Source organism: Magallana gigas, chromosome 3 (assembly GCF_963853765.1).
Source record: "Magallana gigas chromosome 3, xbMagGiga1.1, whole genome shotgun sequence".
Lineage (NCBI taxonomy): Eukaryota > Metazoa > Mollusca > Bivalvia > Ostreida > Ostreidae > Magallana > Magallana gigas.
This window is the reverse complement of record NC_088855.1, coordinates 21,563,879-21,588,150: the sequence shown is the minus strand read 5'-3', so window position 1 is coordinate 21,588,150 and position 24,272 is coordinate 21,563,879. Positions and strand designations below refer to the sequence as shown.

Sequence of the window (24,272 nt, the reverse complement as noted above, 5' to 3'; positions counted from 1 at the left end):
TTTATTTGGCAATAAACACTGTTTGTTGTTTATTTTGTATCATGTATTGTGCACAAAGTGGTTAAATTTTGTTTTAACGTGTTTTTATATAATGCAAAGATGACATTTCATTTTGTATAAAGGGTTATTCCTTTGGTTTTGAATTTTTTGTGCATACTTAATTTGCAAAAATTACTTCTTATCATGTCATAGTCTCATTCTTTACTTTTTGTGGTTATTAAAAATGCTTATTAAAATGAAGGGGCCGCCATCTTTCAAGGGGAGATTATTAAAATTATTGAAAAAATTCGGTATTATTCAATTATCTTCAGAAAAGCTTAAACTTGTCAGGAATGTAGACTTACATTTGTTCAAGACATGATCATCGGGAGTACAGGTGGACTACAGTGTTGAGTCAAATTTTATAAATTTTTTTCACAAAAACTATTTTTCCAGAAAAGCTGTAACTTGTTCGGAAGCATCCTCAAGTAATGAAGATTTGTTCAAGTCAGGTTCGCCGGGATAGGTTTTGACCACAATGGGAGTTGAAATTTTTAACCAATAAAGCTGTAACTTTAGTGAAAGCAACCTCAGATAGTGTAGATTCAAGTTGTCAAAATCACAATATTTGCAGGTAGGGTTTGGCCACAATTGGGTAGGGATACAAATTTTTTCATAGCTATATATTAAAAAATTAATTTAAAAAAAATTGCCTAAACTGTTTTTTTTAATGAAATCAAGCTCAGATTGTGTAAATAGGGTTGAATCACATTAGAGGGTTGAATTTTACATAAGAAAAAAAAATTTAAAAACTTAAATGCTACGATATATGATATTACTAATACGCAAGTATTTAGACATATTGTTGGTTCTTGATTCTTTAGATTGTCGCCTCTGGATAATTAATGACCCCACAATGGGTTCAAAGGTTGATGTAAGTTTATATGTTTATAAGATCTCCTTGAGAACTGCAATACTCAATATGTGAAGAGACTATGATATCATCCGTTACAAAAGTGGCTGAAAATTTAATATAAGAATATTCTAGGGAAATTTGTGAATCTTTTTATATAGGAACTATTCTACTACATTGTTCAGAATTTTTATACATGTATACTACGATGACTCAATAAAACTGATTTTTAGGGCTATTGCTGCTCAGATGAGCTATGTGGTGCATGGACCTCTTGTTTCATATTTTATAATTATAATTAAAGACTATATGATATAAGTATCAAGGTATAAGGGACAAAAGCAAATTAAAATCGCCCTCTTTTTCCCTTCCCGTGTAAAATATAAAAACTGTTTTAGATACGACTGTCCTTGATGATTTTTAAAAGGCAACGCTTCATGTTCAACATCTTGAACCAGAAAAAAAATTCAGAGATTACGTGTTAGTAGGTTGACTATTATATAAACCAATAGCGAATTACTTTCTCATTGTATAATCATGAACTTTAAACGGACAATTTACAATTCTTCCTTATGAAGTCAAGTAATTTTCTATAACTTTCAGAATTTAATTTTCTCAAATGAAGATCAAAATGGATCCAATCTAAAAAGTCATTAGCAAGACTTCATTTATATTGAAACTTCTAAAAATATAGAGTGTTTTAACAAGTAAGACAATTTTATTACTTACCATTTTGAGTCTTTTTCCCAGTATGTTAACATTTAAGCCCAAACCTTATTCTGTAAAAATAATATTATTGATTAATTTTCAAATACTTATCTTCTCAAACTACTGTTATTACCTAAAGAATCCCTTTCTCTATGTTTTAATAGAGTGTCATGTTTAAGAGGTTATGGATTATACGTTTAATTTGTTCATTAATTGTTTGCAGAAAAACACTTACATGAGTGTTGTCAAGACTCTCTTAATTCATATGATCATTACAGAACTTTGATTGATAATGTAGAACATAATGATTTTGAAAATTGGTCATACATATAAATGAATTTACATTGTTTACTATATTTTGTTGCATTAATTAAAAACCTCATTCGTTATCGACTAACACTAAATTTTTCTAACTTTATTTACATTTATTTCATAAGAAATTTACATTGTTTCCTATATTTTTGCATTAATTAAAAACCTTATTCGTTATCGGTTAACACTAAATTTTCTAACTATATTTGCAATTATTTCATAAGAAATAAAAAAAAAACTTTCATTCTATGAGCGTACAAATGACAAAACAGGATCTAACTGGTTTTAAACAACAATGAAAATATAAAGCTGGTGTAGATAGAATGGAACCCTTAGTTTAGACAAGACCAATATCAGTCCTAAATATAATTAAGTTAACTTTTAATTGTTTATACCAACCTTTTCATAAACACATTGATATTATTGTATTGTGTACTATTATAAACATTTAAAGTTTTATATTCTGGATTACCTTTAGTTTGATAGTATAATTTTAGCATGAGACTACACAAGTGAATGACAAACATTTTGATTGTTCTATTAACATATTTGTAAGTTTTATATTTTGTAGAGAATTTCAGTATTTTTACTTATTGAAAATAATCCAACCCAAACAAATATCGAAAAGTTTGTATTTCTATCATCATTTAGTATTATAAACAATGATAATTTTAAACCCAAATGAAGTTTATAACATTCATTTCGAACACATTAAGATCAGTTGTGATTTCTTGTTCGGCGGATATGGGAGGGTTACACAGGCCTATTGGACGGGATAAAATAATCTACCATCGTAGTTCTGTTGAGTACTGTCCATAAGGTACTGTGTTCAACATTTTCATCAATGCACAAATATTCTCGTATAGCAAGACCAGAATATTGACAAGCTGCTGTTAAGACTCCTGCATATTCAATAGACCATCCCGAAGAACATGTCATTTTGGCAGATATCATCATAATTGATGATGACACAGGTGCAACATCACAAACCTTACATGTGACATCAGATTGAAAAATCTGACGGAGCTGGGTCCGGATTGTGTGGAAGACAAAGAGTATTCGCACTGTTTCCATACCGATTAGAATGCCCTCATTTACATATGTAGCGATGCCTATGCATCCGAAATCCCATACCTAAAAGCAAATTCTTACATTCATGCATTTACTTGAATATTTCACAAATGCTATGTAGGTATAGAAGATAATCACAAGAAAGTATAATTACCACTGTACTTGGAGTCCGTTACATTCTTTGGTGGACAATTTCTTTCATCCCAAACAGTATAAGTAGATCCTTGATTAAATTAAATGAGCAAAGCTTCAGCAAGTTTGTTTAGGACTTGAACTAACAGCTAAAGGAACAATAAAAGCTTAACCTACTGAACTACTATCGCTTTGATTTGAAAGGGGCATGGTCACATTTCTTGGTCATTCCCCCTCCCATTTTTTGCAATGCTTCAAAGAGTAGCTAAGGATTGTACACCAGTTTACAAATAAAAAAAGTTTGCAAGATAAAGAGCTCACAATTCTTTCCTGATAAAAATGTTTGTGTTATATATATATATGTTTCCATTGTTCAAATAGTCCTATCATATTTTTTAAATCATTATTATTCGTTGGTTTCTTATGGAAAGATATAGTACATCACTTATTTTTTGCAAAATATCTTCTGTTTAAAACAAACGACATACACAGTGTGCCAAAAAATTGTATTAAATGTTTGGGAAAAATATATGTCCACTTCATCTTTGACAATCTTAGAATGATTGGGATCACCGAGCACAATTCTTTGGCCGAAGTTTTCGGCGTCTATATGCTGGTAAAAGACAACAATCGTAAAATCTAGAGACCAAAGAAAGAACAAATGCACTTAAGCTATTGAGAATAGGCCCATTTTCAGTGCCGTTTTATGTAGAAATTATCAACAAATTGCTTTTTTCCGTAATATTTAATTAAGAACGCACATATGAAGCGTCTGATTTATATGCACGCTTAAATTTATCAAAACTAGCATACAGTTTAAACAATTGAAATGCCTATAATCTAAATCGGGAAAAAATCTTACTGAACCTACTTGAATTGTGTCTATGTAAATCAGAGGGAGAAGACATTATTCTGTTGGTGGATCGATTGGCGCGTTTGCTGAATTATACTTGATGTTTTATTTTACGTCTGGAAAAAAAATCTATTAAAGCTTTGAAGTTGCATATTACCATAGTGATCAAGCAAACATCTCTGACCATACAAAGTCGATAGAGAGCACATATGACAAGACTACCTGGATAGAGCCCACGTGACTGTTTGTTCCATACGTAGATTCAAACATGGGTCACGCAGGTAAAAGCTTTCACTTGCTATAGTAAAAACCTTGAAATTTCCACACATCTGACATATTTTAGGTACCAGCATAATGTTGCACAAACTTCTTTTCTCATGAGGTTTCTAAATGTATAAAGCGTCTTTTGTCTTTTCCACAGGTTTGTACACGGGTAGGCAGACGGTAAACAAAGGCTTTGGATTGAATGTCCGTCCTGTATTTACTTTATCATATCACGAATGTTTGGCTTACCCCTACTATGTTCTAAAGCTTTGTGTTTTTATATGCACTAAATTCAGCGCTAAACTTGTTAGTTCTTATGGTTTAAATTTCAATAGATAATGTGAGTTTGAAAATTAAGCTTAATTTGAATCTACATTTTTAAAAACTTTTTACCGGGCCTATAAGTGCACTTCTTCATTCGCCATAATTATAACGTGGCACAAACTTTTCTAAAGAATTGTTATCTTTTTGGGCCTAACCTGATAAGGTTTATATATATATATATATATATATATATATATATATATATATATATATATATATATATATGTCCTTTATATGCCTGTCATATTTCGTCAGTTAATGCAAATGGTGAGATAAGTTTTAACGTGTTACATTTGTTGTATGTCATAACATTATTATGACATGCCAGATTTACAAAAACATATAAGCATTAAACAATGGCGAGCTAATAATTGAAATAAATGTTGTTGTTTTTTTTTTGTAGTTTTTTTTTGTTTTTTGGTTTTTTTTTATAGATTTGAGAGTGTATTTTAGTTTATTGAATCGTTTTATTTTAACTTGCATTCTATAATTAAAAATTTATACTATTTTCATGAATTTCGACTACTGTAATTTGTTCCTATTCCATATTTTCAGTTTGCTGTCTAAAAATTCGTTTCTTCAGTCAATAATTTCTAGTGAAAAGTATTAAGATCACACCTGTTGTAATTTCTTTTGGATAACATCATCTATCGTTTAATAACACAATTGTATTTTAACCAATTTATAATTTTGCTTAAGAATGGCGTTCACTCACACTGTAAAAAAATTCCACTGATAATTATGAAAAACCATTTATTACATTCAGACTTTGTAGTGTTATTTTTCACCCCCCCCCCCCAAAAAAAAAAAAAAAACTACGTCAACTACCAACTTTTCAGAGCTATTGTTTAAAACCTATTTTTAAGAACTTCAAATATACACTATGATCAAAATTATTTTGAAAAATATTTTGAAAAAATTAACTCTATGCTGGTGGTTGAATCGTTCTTGTGAACCTTCGACCCCGGTTATGTGGGGAGGTTGAAACTGAATCTAATTTGGGTTTTTTTTTTCACCTGAAGTTTTTTATCAACTAAAAATTACTTTTTCTATCAAACCAAACATTATATTGATCAGCTTAGAGTGCGCTTTAAACTCTTTTATTTCGAACAGACTACACAAGCTATCAGTTGTGACGACGTAAACGGTGGACACGGGAGGGAACCACAGGCTGCTTGGACAGGATAAAACAAATTTCCGTCGTAGTTCTGTTGTCGAGTTCCTTCTCCGAGATATTCAGCATTCTGATCCACACACAAATACTCTCCAATGCGATGACCAGACAGTTGAGCTGATGCTGTTAAGACTCCTGCATATTCTTTTGACCATCCCGTTGGACAGGTCATTTTGGCAGGTATCATTATAACGGAGGACGCATGCGCAACACTACATATAGCACAGGGAACATCATCATCTAACGCAATATTTCTGTATGTGTATTGATATTCGGCTCCATATATAAAGCTTGACGCTGCTCTATCATTATTTTGAAAATGAGTTGGAAAATCCGACGGAGCTGGATCCGGATTGTGAGGGAGACAGAGAGTGTTTGCACCATTTCCCGGCTTATCATAATATCCTCCACCAGCGATACCTTTGTACAAGTAGGTATGCTTAATATTATTCAAGGTGCAGTAGCTTACAAATATACACACATATATATTACAAATGCAATGTAGGCATTAAAAAGATGAGTATCACAAATATATAAAGTTACCACTGTAGACTGTGCCTGTCCCGTTCTTTGGTGGACAGTGTGTTTTACCCCATATGGTATAAGTAGATCCTGAAATATGATATTAATTATATTATATACTCAAAACACAAAATACCTTTTAGACATTGGTTTCCCTAGGAGTTAAATTTACAAATATTGTAACGTTTAATAATACGGCTAATAACAGCTCAGTTCATCCCTTTTTCACATTCAATTTGGCTTTGGTGACCATGATTCTTCTTTCTAATGGTTAAGTTATATTGTTTTGTGACGGTTTTTAGTAAACAGACCTATATTACCTGGATTACAATATTACCTTGTGTTGTGTGTTGGTTGTTAGTGACACGCTTCAGGGAGTCAATTTCCGCTTGTTGTGCATTGTTGATATTTACTTGAGTGGCTAGTTGGAATTTAACCGTCTCAAGCTCCCGTTGAACGGCTTGTATTTGAGTATGGAACAGATCAGGATCATTCAGCAGAATTCTCTTGTCAACATTTTCAGTATCAAAATCTCGGCAAAAGACAACGGCCGTGTAAACTAGAAACCAAACGAACTGCGTCATAATTATAACGTGGCACAAAACTTTTCTAAAAGATTGTTATCTTTTTAGGTCTAACCTAATAAGGTTAATGTATGCCCTTTATGTGGGAGTTATTTTTCGGCAGATTATAGCAATTTATGAGATAAGTTCACTTGCAACTTGCAAATTTACTAAGCACCACACAACTGCACCGTTTTCTGGCATGTCAATTTTTGTAATATATGATCTGATTTTGTTGAAAACGTATTGTACAACTGTCGTTTTTTTTTTATTTGTTACTAGTATTTCATCAATTGTTTCATATTACATTTTCTTTAGTTTGCATATATATCGTGATTCACTTCTTTTTAAATATTCAATTGTTTTTAATTGTTCTTTTTTAATTCAACTCTATGATTGATGTTTTATATTTTTTTCATCTTTAAAAATAATTTTCTCCTTATGTGGTTTCTATGGGAAAGTATTGAAACCATGTTTTATTTTTTGTAAATGTCACCTTAAAGTTTTCCTTATCAACATTTCTCTTCATTTACCAAGTTTATATTGGCTTCTCGAACTTTGAATTTTGCTTAACTGTTTCCTTTATTTACTTCCATACAAAAGTCATTTTTAATATGCAACACTGAAATGACAAACAGACGGTCAACTCGTATTAATATTAAGGTTAGACAATTCAACATGCAGACTTTTACACCCCTGCGATTGTGTTCAATTTGTTGTATTTATCGTTACTAAGACTGTAATAAATCAAAAGGTGCTCGAATGAAGGTTAACAAGACTTTCGTCGAGGCGAGTCCAAGATTTGTACACTTCCTGTAAAATTTCAAGCGGAAGTATGAGTGTTTAGATAATATTTTCAAAATATTGATTCGTTTTTATGTCATATTCTATTTTGATATATGTTAAATTATGAAAATGTATTGAGAGATAAGTTTTGTGAAACATCTATCGGTTTTTGTACTAAAACGGTCATATCTGAAACAGAATTATCGTTCTCGTTCAACAAGTCTACTCATGGTTAGAGAAGGTAAACTTTGGGTTGCTGAATAAAAATTATAGCTGTGTTTTATGGTTTTGGTGTGCAATACCATGTTGTTAAAAAATAAAGAGATGTCTGATTTGTGCACAAACATAGCATATTGTGCCGTGTTCAAGTAATTTTTTGCATAATATATTTCATTATTTACGCTAGTACTAGGCAAGGCGCGGACCCGGAATTCTGTTGAAAGGTAAACTAAAAAGATAGTTGTATTGATGGCTCACTATTCCTTGAATTTTTTTTTTATATTTGAAAATTACTTGATTTTAATATATTAATAGCTTTACCTTCACTTTAAGAAACCTTTAGATACCGCACATACGAGGAAAAAATGTAAAACATTAACTGCAAAGAACAAAATCAGAAACATTAAAGAATTTAGCAAGACAATATTCAAACAAATATAACATATACAATACGTTTGGAAAACTACATTACATAACTAGAAATTAGCGGAATACAAAAAAATTCTACAATATAATGAGCACCATGTAAAATATTCAAAATGTGAAATCAAAGTTACAGCACGGATTGAATTTATCATATATTTCGAAAAGATAGATTTTTGAAAAGAATAACGTGGTGTTCTAAAAATATTTGATTCATTTTGTTTCTTTAATGGTCTCTGATATAAGTAGTATTAAAATATCATATAAAATTAAATTGTACGATAAAATATCAAAATAGTCTTAATGAAATATATTGGACTATCAATACAAAATGTATTCGTAGTGTTCTTACAGACTAAGACACTGTAAAATGTTAATATTAATAGTTCGTACAGGAACTCTTTGTTTTATTTTGAAAACCAAAATTTAAAAAAAATTAAAAACTTCACAAGGACTTGATTTCACTTATACCTTGTACTACTTTTAGTGATATAGTGTTACATTGAATTAACGACAATATGCACTCTGTAGGGGCGGAAAACGTGTTCGAAGTGCATGTAAAGTAAGACAACGGATCGTTCTGTGAAAAAAGTAATGCAAAAAATCTAACCGTAGAATGTAAAGTTTATGTACTCAGAAATAATTGAAATTTAAGTGCCTCAGTTGGTAAGAAATAACGAGGCGTAAAGATTTTGAATTCTATCGATGATGAACATGCATTATGATAAGAGTCTGAATACAAAGTTCAAGTAGTCAGAGAGGTAATTTAAAGGACAAGTTACAAAATTTCCTTATCTACTTAATCAAGCTAGGGTCAATAACCTTATGACATTTTCCCTAAATAAGTATGAAACAAAACTTAATGGATTCAAAGAAGATATTCGTTGGTTGAGTTTTAAACATGAACTTGATTTTTAGGAAAGCTTTCGGAAATACATTGTGTTTTAACAAGTGAGACAAATTAAATTCAATTTTCCAGCGTTTTCAATAAAACCGGGTGTGCTTAAATTTCTCTGCAAAAAACAATAATATACGATATTCATATAGAGACATTACAATGTAATTAGAATCAGCTTTTCCACACTTCCGCAATTGATATGTCATTGTAAGGCATATCAAATACAGGCGCATGAAGGATCCAAGTTTAATTAAATCGGAACATGCTATTTTACTGAATTTAATGAATAATATGTTTTACGGTGCGACCGTTGGGGCGAGCGCAGCAGGTGATCAAAAATGAATTATGATAAATCAATAAAAATAAAAGTAGTGACGTAAAGTACACGTAAATGAAGAATGCAAAATAAAATAAATATATCAATTTTCCAGTAAATTTTTATTATTCATAATTCATAAGACTTTTTATTTATTTACATACCAATCTGATTAAAATCAGATCTTGATAACGCTCCGAAATTCTGATAGTCGCTGAACAAAGTGTAGCGACATCAGAATTTGTCGGAGCGGATCAAAAATCTGATTTTGATCTGATTGTTTATATACTGGTCGCTCGCCAGTATAGAATTTATCTCAGATAAAATGTTGTTCAATAATAAAGATTTTAACATAATATTTCCTCTTTTCTTGCAGCAGACATTTTTCTTAAACAAATAAAAATTGACTTATCACAGAATCTCCCCTCCCCCGTTTAAAAAGAAATCAAATTTACGTATAAAAAAATTTGTTGATCACATATGGAAAATGGATCCCCCGGTAGCATGTAATACCGTAAATTATAGTAGTGAAAATAAAGACACTTTTGAGCAGCTAAAGAGCTAAAGGCATACCAAGCACTCCCCGTTCCTCACCCCGATTTGAATTTTCCTGATTTTGAGAATTTTATTTTTCTTTTTGCTTGTGAAGATTTTTTGAATGATGTTGCCACACCCCATTTAAAAAAACGTTCCTGGAAATTATCGTAAATACAGTGAATAAAATAAATGTGAGCATTCATCCAAATGAGAGCAAGTTACAGCTGTTTCCTATCTCTGAAGAAATGTCTCGATTCGTTAGCTCTGCAAGATTTTGAGAAGATTTTGGTATTTATATTTCAGCAGATTTACAATAACTACTTAGAGTTGTTTCCCCTTATTGTGACGTCAAAGTTCACGTCGGTCAAGTGTAGTCTGTCTCTTTGAAAACACACTAGAAAAAACTACGCGAAAAATATTGATTGTTTACTTAAAAAGCATAATGTTCTGGAAATTACACAATTTATCTGTTTCTCAAAAATTTTACTTTGATTCTCGCGAGATGGTATCCAGTCTAGTGAGATCGGCCGATATTGAGGGATTGCATTGTGGGTCGAAATTTACTGACTCCGAAAAATTCTGTCGGATCAATGTGCAAGAAATCCATTGTGACGTCACTCGAAAGGACGATAACTCCGTTAGTCTTAAAAGTAATGGAAATTGGCGTTGTGTTATTTACAATGCATGCTTTTATCTTGTTCTCGTGAGAGTGTGAAATTGGAAACCATAATTACAGGGAACTACTGGGAAGATTAAAACAAGGCATTACTGGTCCGATTTACTGACGCCAAAAAAATCCGTTGAATGAATGTGCAAATAGTCCGAATTTTCTATTCACACACGCCTTGCCGGTAGAGCTCGCTTCGCGCCGGCGCTGCGCGCCGGCGAGCTGCGCTCGCTATAACTGGTGAAATCATGTATATGTTTCCCGATGAATAGCATGCTTTCGTGTTTTTTTTAATTTCACCCGAAAATGTTTACATGTTTACTGAGTTTCTAAATTTCAATTCGTGTGCATTTTAATACATCATATATGTAGTTATAAAACTGTAAGATAAAATGATTAGCTAAATGAGATATAAGCAAAGTAAAATCCTTTTTTCTTTCCCTCTCGTGTGAAAATAGAAACTTTATTAAAAACTACTGTCCTTTATAATTTTTTGGGGTTGATTTTAATCAACACTCCTATGCAGTTACTCTGGTAAACCGGAAGTGAAAGTGTTTGGACCTCAGCACAGTTCATCACCCCTGACAAAACTTAGTTCTTGAAAAATAATCGAAATTCGATGTAATGTATGCTAAAGCATTGTTTTTCAAGGAAACTTATATATTATACCTTGAAAATAGTCAGATATACAATGGTACGATCAATTTAGATATCTTTTGTAGTCGTATGTATTCCTATGTCAGAGTTCAATATAGTCTCGTAAAATTTAACCCAACGCTCGGCTGTATCCGTAAATCTTCGACAAGCAGAGGATCTGTCTTTCTTGTCAGAGATTAACGACGACAGCCGAAGGTTTGGTTGAACGAAACTAGAGATCAATATTGATTGAATCCATACAATATGTCAGAAATATTTCGATAACTGATACAAAGTTTGATACAATTAATTCTATCTTCATTTACTCAACATGATTCATATGGAGTACTTAGAATTCTTGTCTTCAAAGTCCGAGAATTCAAATTATTAAAATGTACGTAATACAAATACAGATTATAAATACTTGCAATGCAAAATAAGTTATTGTTGATTTTAAAATAAATAAATTCGATAAAATCAACTCCAGTCAGTACTCCGGTACTTTGAGTTGGAATAGGAGCCGCTTAATGTTCAACAGCTTGAAACCTATGATCGGCCCAACATATAATAACTGTGATAAACGTATGTTTTGATTTTTTCATATTTTTTGCAATAGAATTAATGCAAAAACATACAGATTTTCCCCAATTTTGAATATTTTGAAACTCGATAATAAAAAAAAAAGATTTTTTTAAAAAATTGATTATGAATACTTAATGGGGCTGGCTACAAAGTTCAAGTGGTCATATAGTTATGGACTTTGAACGGGAAATTTACAATACTTCCGTATGAAGTCAAGTTGAGTTCAATTTCTATGAGTGTTATCTTTTCTTTGATGAAGACTATCAGAACAAAATGGATTCACAGGGAATAGTCATTCTTCTAATGCCATACTTCATTTATATTGAAACTTCTGATATTGCAGACGAGTGTTTTAACAAGTAAGACAATTTTATTCTTTATCATTGTAAGTAAAATTTCCAGTTCAAGTTAATGTTCATATTCTGTAAATTAAATGCTCAGGATAAAGTTATCTATACTTATTTTCTACCAACAACAATCATAACCTAATACAATTGTTTTTTAAGTTTTATTTTTTTACTGTTCTTTTTTTTTTTTTACCAAATTAATGATTGACACATAAAATAAGTCAATTTCGTACAATTGTTTGCAGTAAAACGGGAATACATGAGTGCTGTCAAGATTATAAAAATGTTTCTGGAAAATGCGAAGGTATGATATTTTGTTCCTCATCACTTTAACCCTGACTTATTACTGTGATTTCCTTGTAATTATTGATGAACTTTGGAATATGATATAAGCAATAGTAATTTTGAAAAGCTGCTTATGCATATAAACGAATTTATCATTTTAACCTGTCAATTGTAGCATACAGCAAAAAAATCTATCGTTATTGCTCAACATTAAATCACCAGATTTTTATTTCTATTTAATTTCATTAAAGTAAAAATAAAAAGCTTATACACTATAAATGTACAAACGAAAAGACTGGATCTTACTATTTTGATAAAAGACTATCTCAAACGCCAATGAACAATGAACAATATGCAGCTGATGTAAACCGAATTATCAACGGGCAAGATATCATTCGTCTTAAGCTTGTTTTTACAAAAACGTTTGATATGTATGTTGTTATTATTGTGTAGTATTTTGGACTATTATTATATTTTTCTTTTCAGTGAACACATTAAATCATCAATAATTCTAGTGTTTTCTCCAATACATCTTCCTTTGAGAAAGCCCGTTTAACTAATACATTCTGATATAATCTTATAGAGAACATTCAAAAGAGTGATGGGTGTCCAGTTTTTCAAATACTGTCTTGGTTTGTCACCTTTTGGTAAATATGAAATAATTCGAAAAATCTAAGAAAAAGGAAGCTCGTTTTAAATTAAAAATATGTAGTATTTTAGAGATGGATGTAAAAAGAACGAGTTAATAGTTTTCTTATTTTCTCGCATTATCACCGGTGTGAGATCGGTTTGTCCGGTGTGAGACAGCAGTGTGAGATTTTTCTGTCTTACACTGTGTATTACTACGCCATTTTAATCTGTAAACAAACGTTGTCTGCTGTACGGAAATGCAAAATGGTGGATTGAGATTATCCATTAAATAATTGTTTTGCTTAATTTATTACAATTTATCATATTTTTAATTAAAAAACTGTCGTATGCTGTTATTTTGACTTGCAATATTTGAAGCACGTGGAGGGATAAACCGAAAGTAATCTTTTGAAAGTCATAACAGAAAGTTGTCAAACATCATTTTTTAAGGTAATATAATGCGAGAAAAATAACCATTCATTATATACTCGCGTGGGACACTCGTAATAATGAATGATTCTATTAGTCTCATACAGGTCGTAGAGGTTTATATTGTGTTTATTGCAGAAAAACTTAACAAAACCCGTTAAATTTGTTATGTACAAAATGTATTTTACTGCTATTACTTGTTACCTTCATACCTGCATGAATCAACAAAGAATATTGTTTCATTATCATATAGAAGTAACTAGTCTGAAAGTGCTTCAAAATAATATCAAAGACGTAAAAATTATACAGTTGATAATTCATTTGGTATTTATTTGCACCTGATCCTACCTCTATCTTTTTAAAGGTCCGTGTTGCTCTGCTTCGAATTTGTATTTAGTTTTATGGATTTTTGAGATGGTCGACAGTTTGTTATTGTCTTTTTTCATGGTACTTTTCAGCTTGCATCGGTTCATGGGGAATCGAATGTCGTAACAACTGTTTATTTGGTCATTATGGATTTGGATGTCGTCAAAGGTGCAGTTGTAGTTATGGGCAGACATGCGATCCCAAAAAAGGATGTATCGAGCCTTTCAAGGGTAAATAAATGATGGGGAAAATAATTTTCGGTTTGCCAGAGTAACTGCGTAGGAGTGTTGATTAAAATCAACTCCCCAAAAAGCAACCACATAATTAAGATTTTGTAGTGTTCAGTGGTTATGTATAATAAAACTTTACTTAAATTACATATTTTAAGTTTTTAATATAAAAAAAAATAGTACGAAAACTTTACATTAAAGCAACAAACAATTAATCTTTTATACAGATACTGATGCTATATTGAGTGTATGTGGTAAAAAATCAGAATTGGTCACAATTTGTATAAAAGTTTTATGTATAATCATAAATTGTGCACAGGTTCATGCTCTAATACTACTAGTATTACTACATTAAAACTTACGGACCAATCATGTCGAGGAAATGAAGCAGTCCCTTTCATTTGTACCAATCACTGATACGCAAGAAACATCAATCAGATCCGAATTTCAAATTTTATAAATTTAATGACGAGCAATTGAGTAAGAAAATTTACATAACCCATATCAAACAAATGCATACATTGTATTTGTTTCTTAAATCCGTGCTAAATTAGCTAAGCAAATAATCAAAGTACGTAGACAGATATTCCTGTCTTGTTCCATGCACGTTCATAAAATGTTTTATGAGTTTGTGATTTATCATTACATTTTCACAACGTCATGTACATGTGAATTCGTGACAATTAAAAGTTTGAAATATTAATCTAAGTATTTCCATCAATGCCATCATTCAGTTTAATGAAAGCCTCATTCAGCAATCATTTCACAACAGTTTTATGATAACAATAATGATGAAAATTAATCATTTGTATTCTGCAATTCTTTCTAATTTATTTGTTGGAATCAGTAGCATTGGCAATTAAATTTTAAAAAAAGCTACATTAAAAAATAAACAGTGTAAATGTAAAATGTACTTTTATCTTATTCATTATATAAATAACATAAACATGAAAATACTATAGCCTCGTCAGAACCATCAAGCAGAACTCCAAACCCTGATCTGGATGATATTACAACTTTGGAGGCATACTTGCTAGTTGCCAGTGGTCTTTTGATATTAATTCTGCTGTGTACTATTTTTATTTGTTATCGTAAAATGTGAGTATTATTAACTACTTTCATTATTATTATTATCATCATCTCAAATAACAATGTCTTCATTATCAGATTTTTTGTTATCTGAATGTATATCAGTTCTTTCAGGAAAAAGCAAAGTAAACCGATTCAAACTTATGCAGGTATTTATTTATCAATGATACTTATTACGGACATTTTTGACAAATTTATTTCTCTTCTTAAATGCATAAAATGTATTTCATTGTCGTATACTTAACATTTCTGAAATAAAAGATGGACAAGAAGACATCTATGATGATATCAGGGGCTCCCGAATGGTTGACAATGAAAGTGATCCATCGACAAGAGTATGCAATTTGCCTGCAAGCATGAATGGAGACAAAACTTCAATACAGAAAAATAGAATGACAAAAGAACGATCTAACCAGACTAAACTACCACTACGACGTTCTAGAACGCTGGGTCCAGGGGGATATGGACATTGGTGCAGGGGATCTGATAATTACAACCACGTTGATTTCAAGAGCGTGAAACCATTGTACTCGTATTCAAATACTATGACAAACGATTCTGACGTTTTCAAGTCACCAAAAACATCCTCTGAAACTCAATTAAACGACAAAGAATGCGATAAAAACAAACAGTTTGAAGAGCTCGAGGACATATTTGGAAATAATCGTAGAGGCATAGTTCATCCAATCAGAAAGAATCGATCTATGGTAAATCGTCCGTACAGTTCAGTGAAATACAACAGAAAAACCAGAATGAATGAAGAACATTAAAATTATGATAAACATTTAGACTTTATTTGATAAGCATTTTAATAAAAAAAAAACCTTTTAGTCTATAATAAATTCCACATTGAAAACAATAACAACCATTATTTTTTCCAGGGACGGCAAATATTTCCTGAGGTAGAGCTGAGAGAAAAGTAGATGATATTGCAAGTTTATTCGTCGTAAAACTACACAAAGGCCAAAAAAATAAAAATAATAATAACCATGTTTATATAACTTAATGTTGTTATCTAGTTTTATGATTATAGTATTAATGATGTAATACAGATATAATATATGATAATACATACTAATTAGTAACTCATTAAACATGTCGAAATTTGAGATTGAAATTACCAAAAGAAACCCACTTAAGCATGTAGTTGTGTGACGCCCAATCTCGCGTACATTAGAAATATTAACAATAATCTGAATTCAAAATAATATATTAACAAGTAATCAAAAATAAATGCAATATATTTAATTGTTTTTTTAGACAAACTACTTGCTTAGAATGATGTGTGTAATTCGTTGGAAATGAAAAGTGCTGTGAGTCTGACTACAAAGTTCGAGTAGTCATATAATGATGTACTTTGAACGGACAATTTTCAATATTTCCTGATGAAGTCAAGTTAAGTTCAATAACTTTGGGCGTTGTCTCAAATAAAGATCGTCAGAGCAAAATGGATTCACAGGCCTAGGGAATGGTCATTGTTTTATTACCATTCTTGATTTATATCTCTGATACGATGGGGTGTTTTAACAAGTAAGACAATTAAATTCTTTATCAGGATAGAGTTCCCAATAATGTTTTCTACCAACAACTATCCAAATATAAAGAATTATCGATCTTTATGTTTTATATCATTGTTTTCAACGAGATATAAAATTTCATATATAATAAGTTAATGTTGTAAAATTGATTGCAGTAAAACAGGCGTATGCTGCCAAGATTATAGGAATGTTTCAGGAAAATGCGAAGGTATGATAGTTTATCTCTCGTCACTATGAACCTGACTCTTTACAGTTAACAAGTAAATTTATAAACTGAGGCTATCTCAAAAGAACGTTTGCAAACCATTTACTTTTTCTGAACAAAAAAGGCAATCAAAAAGATCGATATTTTGTAGACATTAAAACAAAGCTACATGTTTGTACATCAGCCTATTGTTTTTTGTTAAATGATTAAAATACAAAAGTACACAAAACCAATACATTTTATTATCATTTTTAATCATTTTTTTTATATCTGGTCTCTTTAAACCACACGCTATCTTTGAGTGAATCTACGTTGCGTAGACACAGCATTTGGTTGAACTAGACGTTAACAATAGCTCCGCAGAAACTCACAACCACTTTCTACTTTAATATCATATCACCGACCGCCGACAAAAATTTCCTATTGATCATTGATGAACTTAAGAAAATAATGTGGAGAATAATGATTATGAAAAGCTGCTCATGCATGTAAAACACTTTACAATTTTTACTTGACAATTATTGCATAAGTTGAAAAAAACAATTTGTTATTGATTAACATTACAGCATCTGGTTTTAAATTTTTATTTTATTTCGTAAGAGTAAAAATAAGCACCTGGTTTTTATTTCTATTTTATTTCTTAAGACATAAAATAAGAAACTTTTACCGAAAACCCAATATTTTGATATTATCCTTCTTTAGAAGGAGTTAGTTCTATGGTTGATATATTATTTTCCATAAAATGACTTAACAAATATCGATCGAAGTCAGATTATCAACGAGACAACCCCTTCGTTATTTAAACATGATAAAAACCCCATCTAAACAAATGGAATCTTGTTTTTACATAAACTTTTTATTAAAAGGTTGATAATATTATGTAGTGTTTTAGAATGCTTTAAGCTTTTTATTGTCTCTTACAGGTTATGAAGGCTTATGTTACGTTCATTACAGAAAAAAAAATAAACAAAAATCGTCCCGCAGATTATGTATTTTACTCCAATGCTTGTTACTTTCATACATGTACATATGAACTCGCATTAATCACCAAAGAATTATTTAATAAGTTAATTAGCATATAGAAGGCTATTTAGCATTATCAAAGCAAACTACTTGGAGAGGGCTTAAAATGATATCAAAGGCATAAATATGATAAAAATGATAATATTTGTCCTTTTCAGCTTGCATCGGTTCATGGGGAATGGAATGTCGTTACAACTGTACATTTGGTCACTATGGATTAGGATGTCGTAAAATGTGTGATTGTAGTAATCAGCAGATATGCGATTCCAAACAAGGATGTATCGAGCAATTTAAAGGTAAATAGATGGAGAAAATAATAATGTATAATAAAATATACTTATATTTATTATTACATATTTTAGGTTTATGAATAGAAAATATTACGAATACTTTACGTTCTTTACGTGTCTAAAAGCAACTTTCAACTTATCTCTAACACAGATACTGATGCTTTATAGAGGTCTGTTAGACCGGAAATCTGAACTTTTCGCAGTTTGTATATGTTATATTCTTATTACATTTCAATTGTGTACTATAACAGTATTTCTACCGTTTGCATTTATATAATAGGGATGTCAATTTTACTTGAATAGAGTCGTTATTTAAGATAGCTGACCAATAGTCGAGTACTCGTTGATTTTACAAACTAAACAATTATATATAAGATAACCGCATGATAATATGGTCCATCCACCTTGTGAAACCGGTCTAATTTTCTAATTCATTTGTGGAATCAATTACATATACATTGAATTTCATTAAAGAAAGATATAATAATGTGGACTGGAATATATCTACGCCATTTTATTACATTTTTAAAAAAATATTACAAAAATATAAAAATACTGTACAGCTCACCCTAACTCGGAGGATTTCTCCACCAAAGAAGTCTCCTTGCTTGTTGTCAGTGGGTTTTTTTTGGTGTTACTTGTGCTGTCTATTCTTTTTATTTCTTATCAAATAATGTGAGTATTTTTTTTTTACTGTTATACAACTGTAACTATCTCAAATATCAATGTCTTGCATACATTTTTTGTTGTTAGCTGAATGTATTTTATGGTTTTTGAGGTTTTTTTTTAGGAAAAAACGAAGTAAACCTATTCAAAGAAATGCAGGTACTAATCTTTTTCGGCAAGTTGATTTCCCTTCTTATATATATTATATGTATATATATTCGATAGCTTTGTACTTAACATTTCTGATATATTATAGGTGGACAAGAAGTCATCTATGATGATATCAGGGGCTCCCGAATGGTTGAATATCCAACGAAAAATATGTTGTCTGCATGTAATTCTAAATGGTAGCCAATATACATGTAAATTACCGTTTGGGTTACACGGAAAAGCCAATGACAGATATTTATATGAGGAACGATAAGTGGAAATAGAAATAAAATTCTTGTTTTAGTTAATGTTCCAGGATAACCTCATTTCGAAATGTTACCTGTGGGAAAAAAGCCTTGGCTAACGTCTCGGTTTTTGTGTTTCAATACAACATATCTTGACCACGGGGGTCACGAAAACTCGTACTTTAATTCTTAAATTCTTAAATGAACTCTGTTTCTTGTACATTTAGTGTCACGTATGTCAATTCGGTTTGCATTAAGAGTTGTTCGTTGTGATTTGAACTTTTTTAAATTCATATTTGTTTTGCAAAAATTACTGCTACTCGTGCATTTAGTTTCATTCATTACGATTTTATAGTCATTAAAATAATAACAAGAATGTGTTTTATTTACTTGGTAATTTTACCGTTACCAATTTCTGTATTTTTAGAGTGTTATGAATATGGTTGAATAGAGCAAAACACTTTGACATTATATATCCAATCCAACACATTCTTACTAACATCATTATTATAACGGATATGGTCATGTAACTGGTGCAATCTTGCATGTTTATTTGTTTCCTTATCAGTATCATGCTTTTGTGGGTTTTGTGGGTTTTCTTTAATTTCAACCAAAAATGTTGACATGTTTACTGAGTTTCTAAATTACAATTTGTATGCATTGGTACAAATTTTGATATATCATAATCATAAAACTGTATGATATAGATAATAAGGTAAAGGAGATGTAAGCAAAGTAAAATCTCTTTTCTTTCTTTCCCTCTCGTGTAAAAACAACTGTCCTTGGTAATATTTTTTGTTCAGCATCTTGAAACCAATGATCGGGCTAACATATTATAAATTACTGCAGTAAACGTATTTGTTTCGTTATGGTTTTCCCCCTTGTTTTACAATAAAATATTTCTTAAATGAATAAACGGACTCTAGAAGAAAAATTCCTGTAGTTATTGAAGGTCATGTTACATGTAAAAAAGCATGCAGTAGGATTTTTAAAGGAAAAAAAACATACAGATTTTCCCCAATTTGAAATATTTTGCAACTCGATAATAAAAAAGAAAGATGTTTAAAATTGATTATGAATAGTTAATGGGTTTGACTTCAAAGTTCAAGTGGTAATATAATTATGGACTTTGAACGGAAAATTTACAATACTTCCGTATGAAGTCAAGTTGGGTTCAATAACTTTGAGCGCTATGTTTTTCTTTAATGAAGACTATCAGAACAAAATGGATTCACAGGGAATAGGCATTGTTCTAATGCCATACTTCATTTATATTGTAACTTCTAATAGTACAGAGTGCTTTAACAAGTAAGAATGTTTTATTTTTTATCATTTTAAATTAAATTACCAGTTTAAGTTCATATTCTGTTAATTAAATGCTCAGGATAAAGTTCCCTTTACTTATTTTCTACCGACAACAATCATAACCTAATACAATTGTTCTTTAAGTTTATTTGTTTACTGTTCTTTTTTAACGAATTAATGATTTACATATATAATAAGTCAAATAAGTCAATTTTGTACATTGTTTGTAGTAAAGCTGGAATCTTTGAGTGCTGTCAAGATTATAGAAATGTTTCTGGAATATGTGAAGGTATGAATTCTTGTCTCACATCGCTTTAACCTTGACCCATTACAAATACAATGATTTCCTGGTAATTATTGGTGAACTTTGGAGTATGATGTAGAGCATAGTAATTTTGAAATGCTGCTTATGCATATAAATGAATTTATAATTTTTACCCATCAATTGTAGTATAAAGCAAAAACCACTCTCGTTAATGCTTAACATTAATCATCCGATTTTTATTTCTATTCAATTTCTTAAAAGTAAAAAAAAGCATTACACTATAATTAATGTACAAACGAAAAAACTTAACATTCGTCTTAATCTTGTTTTTACAAAAACATTTGATTAAAATGTTGATATTACCATTCGTCTTAATCTTGTTTTTCCATAAACATTTGATTTAAATGTTGATATTATCATTCGTCTAAATCTTGTTTTAACAAAAAACATTTGATTTAAATGTTGATATTATTATAAAGAATGTTGGACTATAATTATTATGTTTTCATTTTCAGTGAACGACATCAAATCATAAATAATTCAAGTATTTTCTCCAATATATCTTCCTTTAAGAAAGCCTGTTTGTGTATCAGATATATTTTATTCTAGTGTTGACTTAGCTCGATAACTAATACATCCTGATATGAGCTTATAGAGAACATTTAAAAGAGTGATGGGTCTCCAGTTTTTCAAATACTGTCTTGGTTTGTCCCCTTTTGGTAAATATGAAATAATTCCAAATCTCTAGGAAAAAGGAAGCTCGTTTTAAAATAAAAATATGTAGTATTTTAGAGATGGATAGAAAAAGAATGAGTCAATAGTTTTCTTTTTGTCTCATACAGGTCATAAATTTATATTGTGTTTATTGCAGAAAAAACTTAACAAAACCCGTCACGCTAGTTATGTTTTTTACTGCTATTACTTGTTACCTTCACACATGCATGAATCAACAAAGAATAATTATTGTTACTTTATCATATAGAAGTAACTAGTCTGAAAGTGCTTCAAAAAAATATCAAAGACGTAAATATGATACAGTTGATAATTCATTTGGTATTTATTTGCACCTGATCCTACCTTTATCTTTTTAGAGGTCCTTGTTGCTCTGATTCGAATTTGTATTTAGTTTTATGGATTTTTGAGATGGTCGACAGTTTGTTATTGTCTTTTTTTCATGGTACTTTTCAGCTTGCATCGGTTCATGGGGAAGCGAATGTCGTAACAATTGTTCATTTGGTCATTATGGATTTGGATGTCGTCAAAGGTGCAATTGTAGTTATCGGCAGACATGCGATCCCAAACATGGATGTATCGAGCCATTCAAGGGTAAACAAATGAAGGGGAAAGTTATGTATAATAAAATTTACTTAAATTACATATTTTAAGTTTTTGATAAAAAATAGTACGAATACTTTACATTAGAGCAACAAACAACTAATGTTTAATACAGACACTTACGCTACATTAAAAATATGTTGTAGCAAAAGTCTTGTCACAATGTGTATATAAGTTGTATTTATATTCATAAAGTGTGCACAGTTTCATGTTCTTAAACTATTACTACATTAAAACTTATGGACCAATCATGTCGAGGTAAAGAAGCAATCACTTTCGTTTGAACCAATCACTGATACGCAAAAAACATAAATTACATTTAATTTCAAATTTAATGACGAGCAACCGAGTAAGAAAATTTACATAAACCATACGTAGACAGATGTTCCTGTCTTGTTCCATGCATGCGCATTAATTGTTTTATGAGTTTATGATTTATCATAACATTTTCACAAATTCAGGTACATGTTGATTTGTGACAATTAAATGCTTTAAATATTAATCTTAGAATTTCAACAATTCCATCATTCAGTTTAATGAAAGCCTCATGCAGCAATCATTTCACACTTTATTTTTCAAAATCAAAAACAGTTTTATAATTTAAAAAAAAAATGGATCATTTACATTTTGCAACTGATTTTTTTCTCTAATTTTTTTCTTGCAATCAGTAACATTGCCAATAAGATTTTAAAAAGCTTCATTAAAGAATGAAAAGTGAAAATGTTAAATGTACTATTTAATTTATCATATTCATTTTATGAATAACAAAAACATGAAAATACTATAACCTTGACAGAACCATCAAGCAGAACTCCAAACCCTGATCTGGACGATTTTACAACCTTGGAGGCATACTTGCTACTTGCCAGTGGTCTTCTGATATCACTTCTGCTATGTACTATTTTTATTTGTTATCGTAAAATGTGAGTACTATTAACTATTTTCATTATTATTATTATCATATCAAGTATCAATGTCTTGATTATCAGTTTTTTTGTTATCTGAATGTATATCATTTCTTTCAGGAAAAAGCAAAGTAAACCGATTCAAACATATGCAGGTACCTATTCATCAATGATATTTATTACGGACATTTTTTGACAAATTTATTTCTCTTCTTAAATACATAAAATGTAGTTGATTGTCGTATACTTAACATTTCTGAAATTAAAGATGGACAAGAAGACATGTATGATGATATCAGGGGTTCTCGAATGGTTGATAATAATAGTGATCCATTGAACAGAGTCTGCAATTTGCCTCCCAACTTGAATGGAGTAATAACTTCAGTACAAAAAGATAAAATGTCGGAAGAACCATCTAACCAGGCTAGAATACCACTACGACGTTCAAGAACGCTGGGTCCAGGGGGATATGGACATTGGTGCAGAGGATCTGATAATTACAACCACATTGATTTCAAGAGCGTGAAACCATTGTACTCATATTCAAATACTATGACAAACGATTATGACGTTTTCAAGTCACCAAAAACATCCTATGAAACTCAATTAAACGACAAAGAATGCGATGGAAACAAACAGTTTGAAGAGGACATATTTGGAAATAATCATAGAGGCATAGCTCATCCAATCAGAAAGAATCGATCTATGGTGAATCGTCCGTACAGTTCAGTGAAAAACAACAGAAAAACCAGAATGAATGAAGAACATTAAAATTATAATATAGATTAAGACTTCATTTGATAAGCATTTTGATAAATAAAATACTTTTAGTATATAATAAATTACACAGTAAAATAAATAACACAATCATTATTTGACATTGAGCCGAGGGAAATATAGATGATATTGCAAGTTTATTCGATCGTAAAACTACACAGAGGCAAAAAATAACAATAACCCTGTTTATATAACTTAATGTTGTCATACAGTTATAGTTGTCATATAGTTTTATGATTATAATATTTATGATATAATATATGATAATACATACTAACGAAATTTTCGGTTGAAATAACCAAAAGAAACCCAC

General features: G+C 30.5%; 2 protein-coding genes and 2 long non-coding RNA genes across 4 annotated transcripts in view; 3 read left to right on the top strand and 1 right to left on the bottom strand.

The window, feature by feature from the left end:
• Positions 1-5,654: 5,654 nt before the first annotated feature.
• On the bottom strand, positions 5,655-6,938 carry LOC117692649 (uncharacterized). The gene is made up of 3 exons (XM_034481200.2): positions 6,590-6,938; positions 6,274-6,342; positions 5,655-6,150 (listed from the first exon to the last, which is right to left on the bottom strand). The coding sequence occupies exons 1-3, from the start codon at positions 6,834-6,836 to the stop codon at positions 5,657-5,659; spliced, it is 810 nt and encodes a 269-aa protein (XP_034337091.2). The 5' UTR covers positions 6,837-6,938; the 3' UTR covers positions 5,655-5,656.
• A 5,178-nt stretch (positions 6,939-12,116) lies between these two features.
• Positions 12,117-18,427, top strand: LOC117692650 (multiple epidermal growth factor-like domains protein 10). The gene is made up of 8 exons (XM_066078889.1): positions 12,117-12,238; positions 12,472-12,530; positions 14,029-14,166; positions 15,129-15,264; positions 15,370-15,404; positions 15,517-16,785; positions 16,949-17,001; positions 18,180-18,427. The coding sequence occupies exons 1-6, from the start codon at positions 12,153-12,155 to the stop codon at positions 16,023-16,025; spliced, it is 963 nt and encodes a 320-aa protein (XP_065934961.1). The 5' UTR covers positions 12,117-12,152; the 3' UTR covers positions 16,026-16,785; positions 16,949-17,001; positions 18,180-18,427.
• Positions 18,428-18,431: 4 nt separating this feature from the next.
• LOC136273712 (uncharacterized) overlaps positions 18,432-24,272 on the top strand; it is a 28,697-nt gene continuing 22,856 nt past the window's right edge. The window contains exon 1 of the long non-coding RNA XR_010711938.1: positions 18,432-18,986. This is a non-coding gene — a long non-coding RNA (uncharacterized lncRNA). The remainder of the gene's footprint in view (positions 18,987-24,272) is intronic.
• LOC136273711 (uncharacterized) lies at positions 22,487-24,117 on the top strand. Its single transcript, XR_010711937.1, has 3 exons — positions 22,487-23,200; positions 23,303-23,337; positions 23,451-24,117. It is a non-coding gene; the product is annotated as an uncharacterized lncRNA (long non-coding RNA).

What these genes read in the sequence shown, in the direction of transcription:
- LOC117692649 (XM_034481200.2), bottom strand. Translation starts at nt 6,836, where the DNA reads ATGACGCAGTTCGTTTGGTTTCTAGTTTACACGGCCGTTGTCTTTTGC. An exon ending in CAACCAACACACAACACAAG is followed by an intron (nt 6,343 to 6,589) that starts GTAATATTGTAA and finishes ATCATATTTCAG; the next exon opens with GATCTACTTATACCATATGG. An exon ending in GACAGGCACAGTCTACAGTG is followed by an intron (nt 6,151 to 6,273) that starts GTAACTTTATAT and finishes ACTTGTACAAAG; the next exon opens with GTATCGCTGGTGGAGGATAT.
- LOC117692650 (XM_066078889.1), top strand. Translation starts at nt 12,153, where the DNA reads ATGGATTCACAGGGAATAGTCATTCTTCTAATGCCATACTTCATTTAT. An exon ending in TTTATTTGTTATCGTAAAAT is followed by an intron (nt 15,265 to 15,369) that starts GTGAGTATTATT and finishes CAGTTCTTTCAG; the next exon opens with GAAAAAGCAAAGTAAACCGA. An exon ending in ACCGATTCAAACTTATGCAG is followed by an intron (nt 15,405 to 15,516) that starts GTATTTATTTAT and finishes CTGAAATAAAAG; the next exon opens with ATGGACAAGAAGACATCTAT.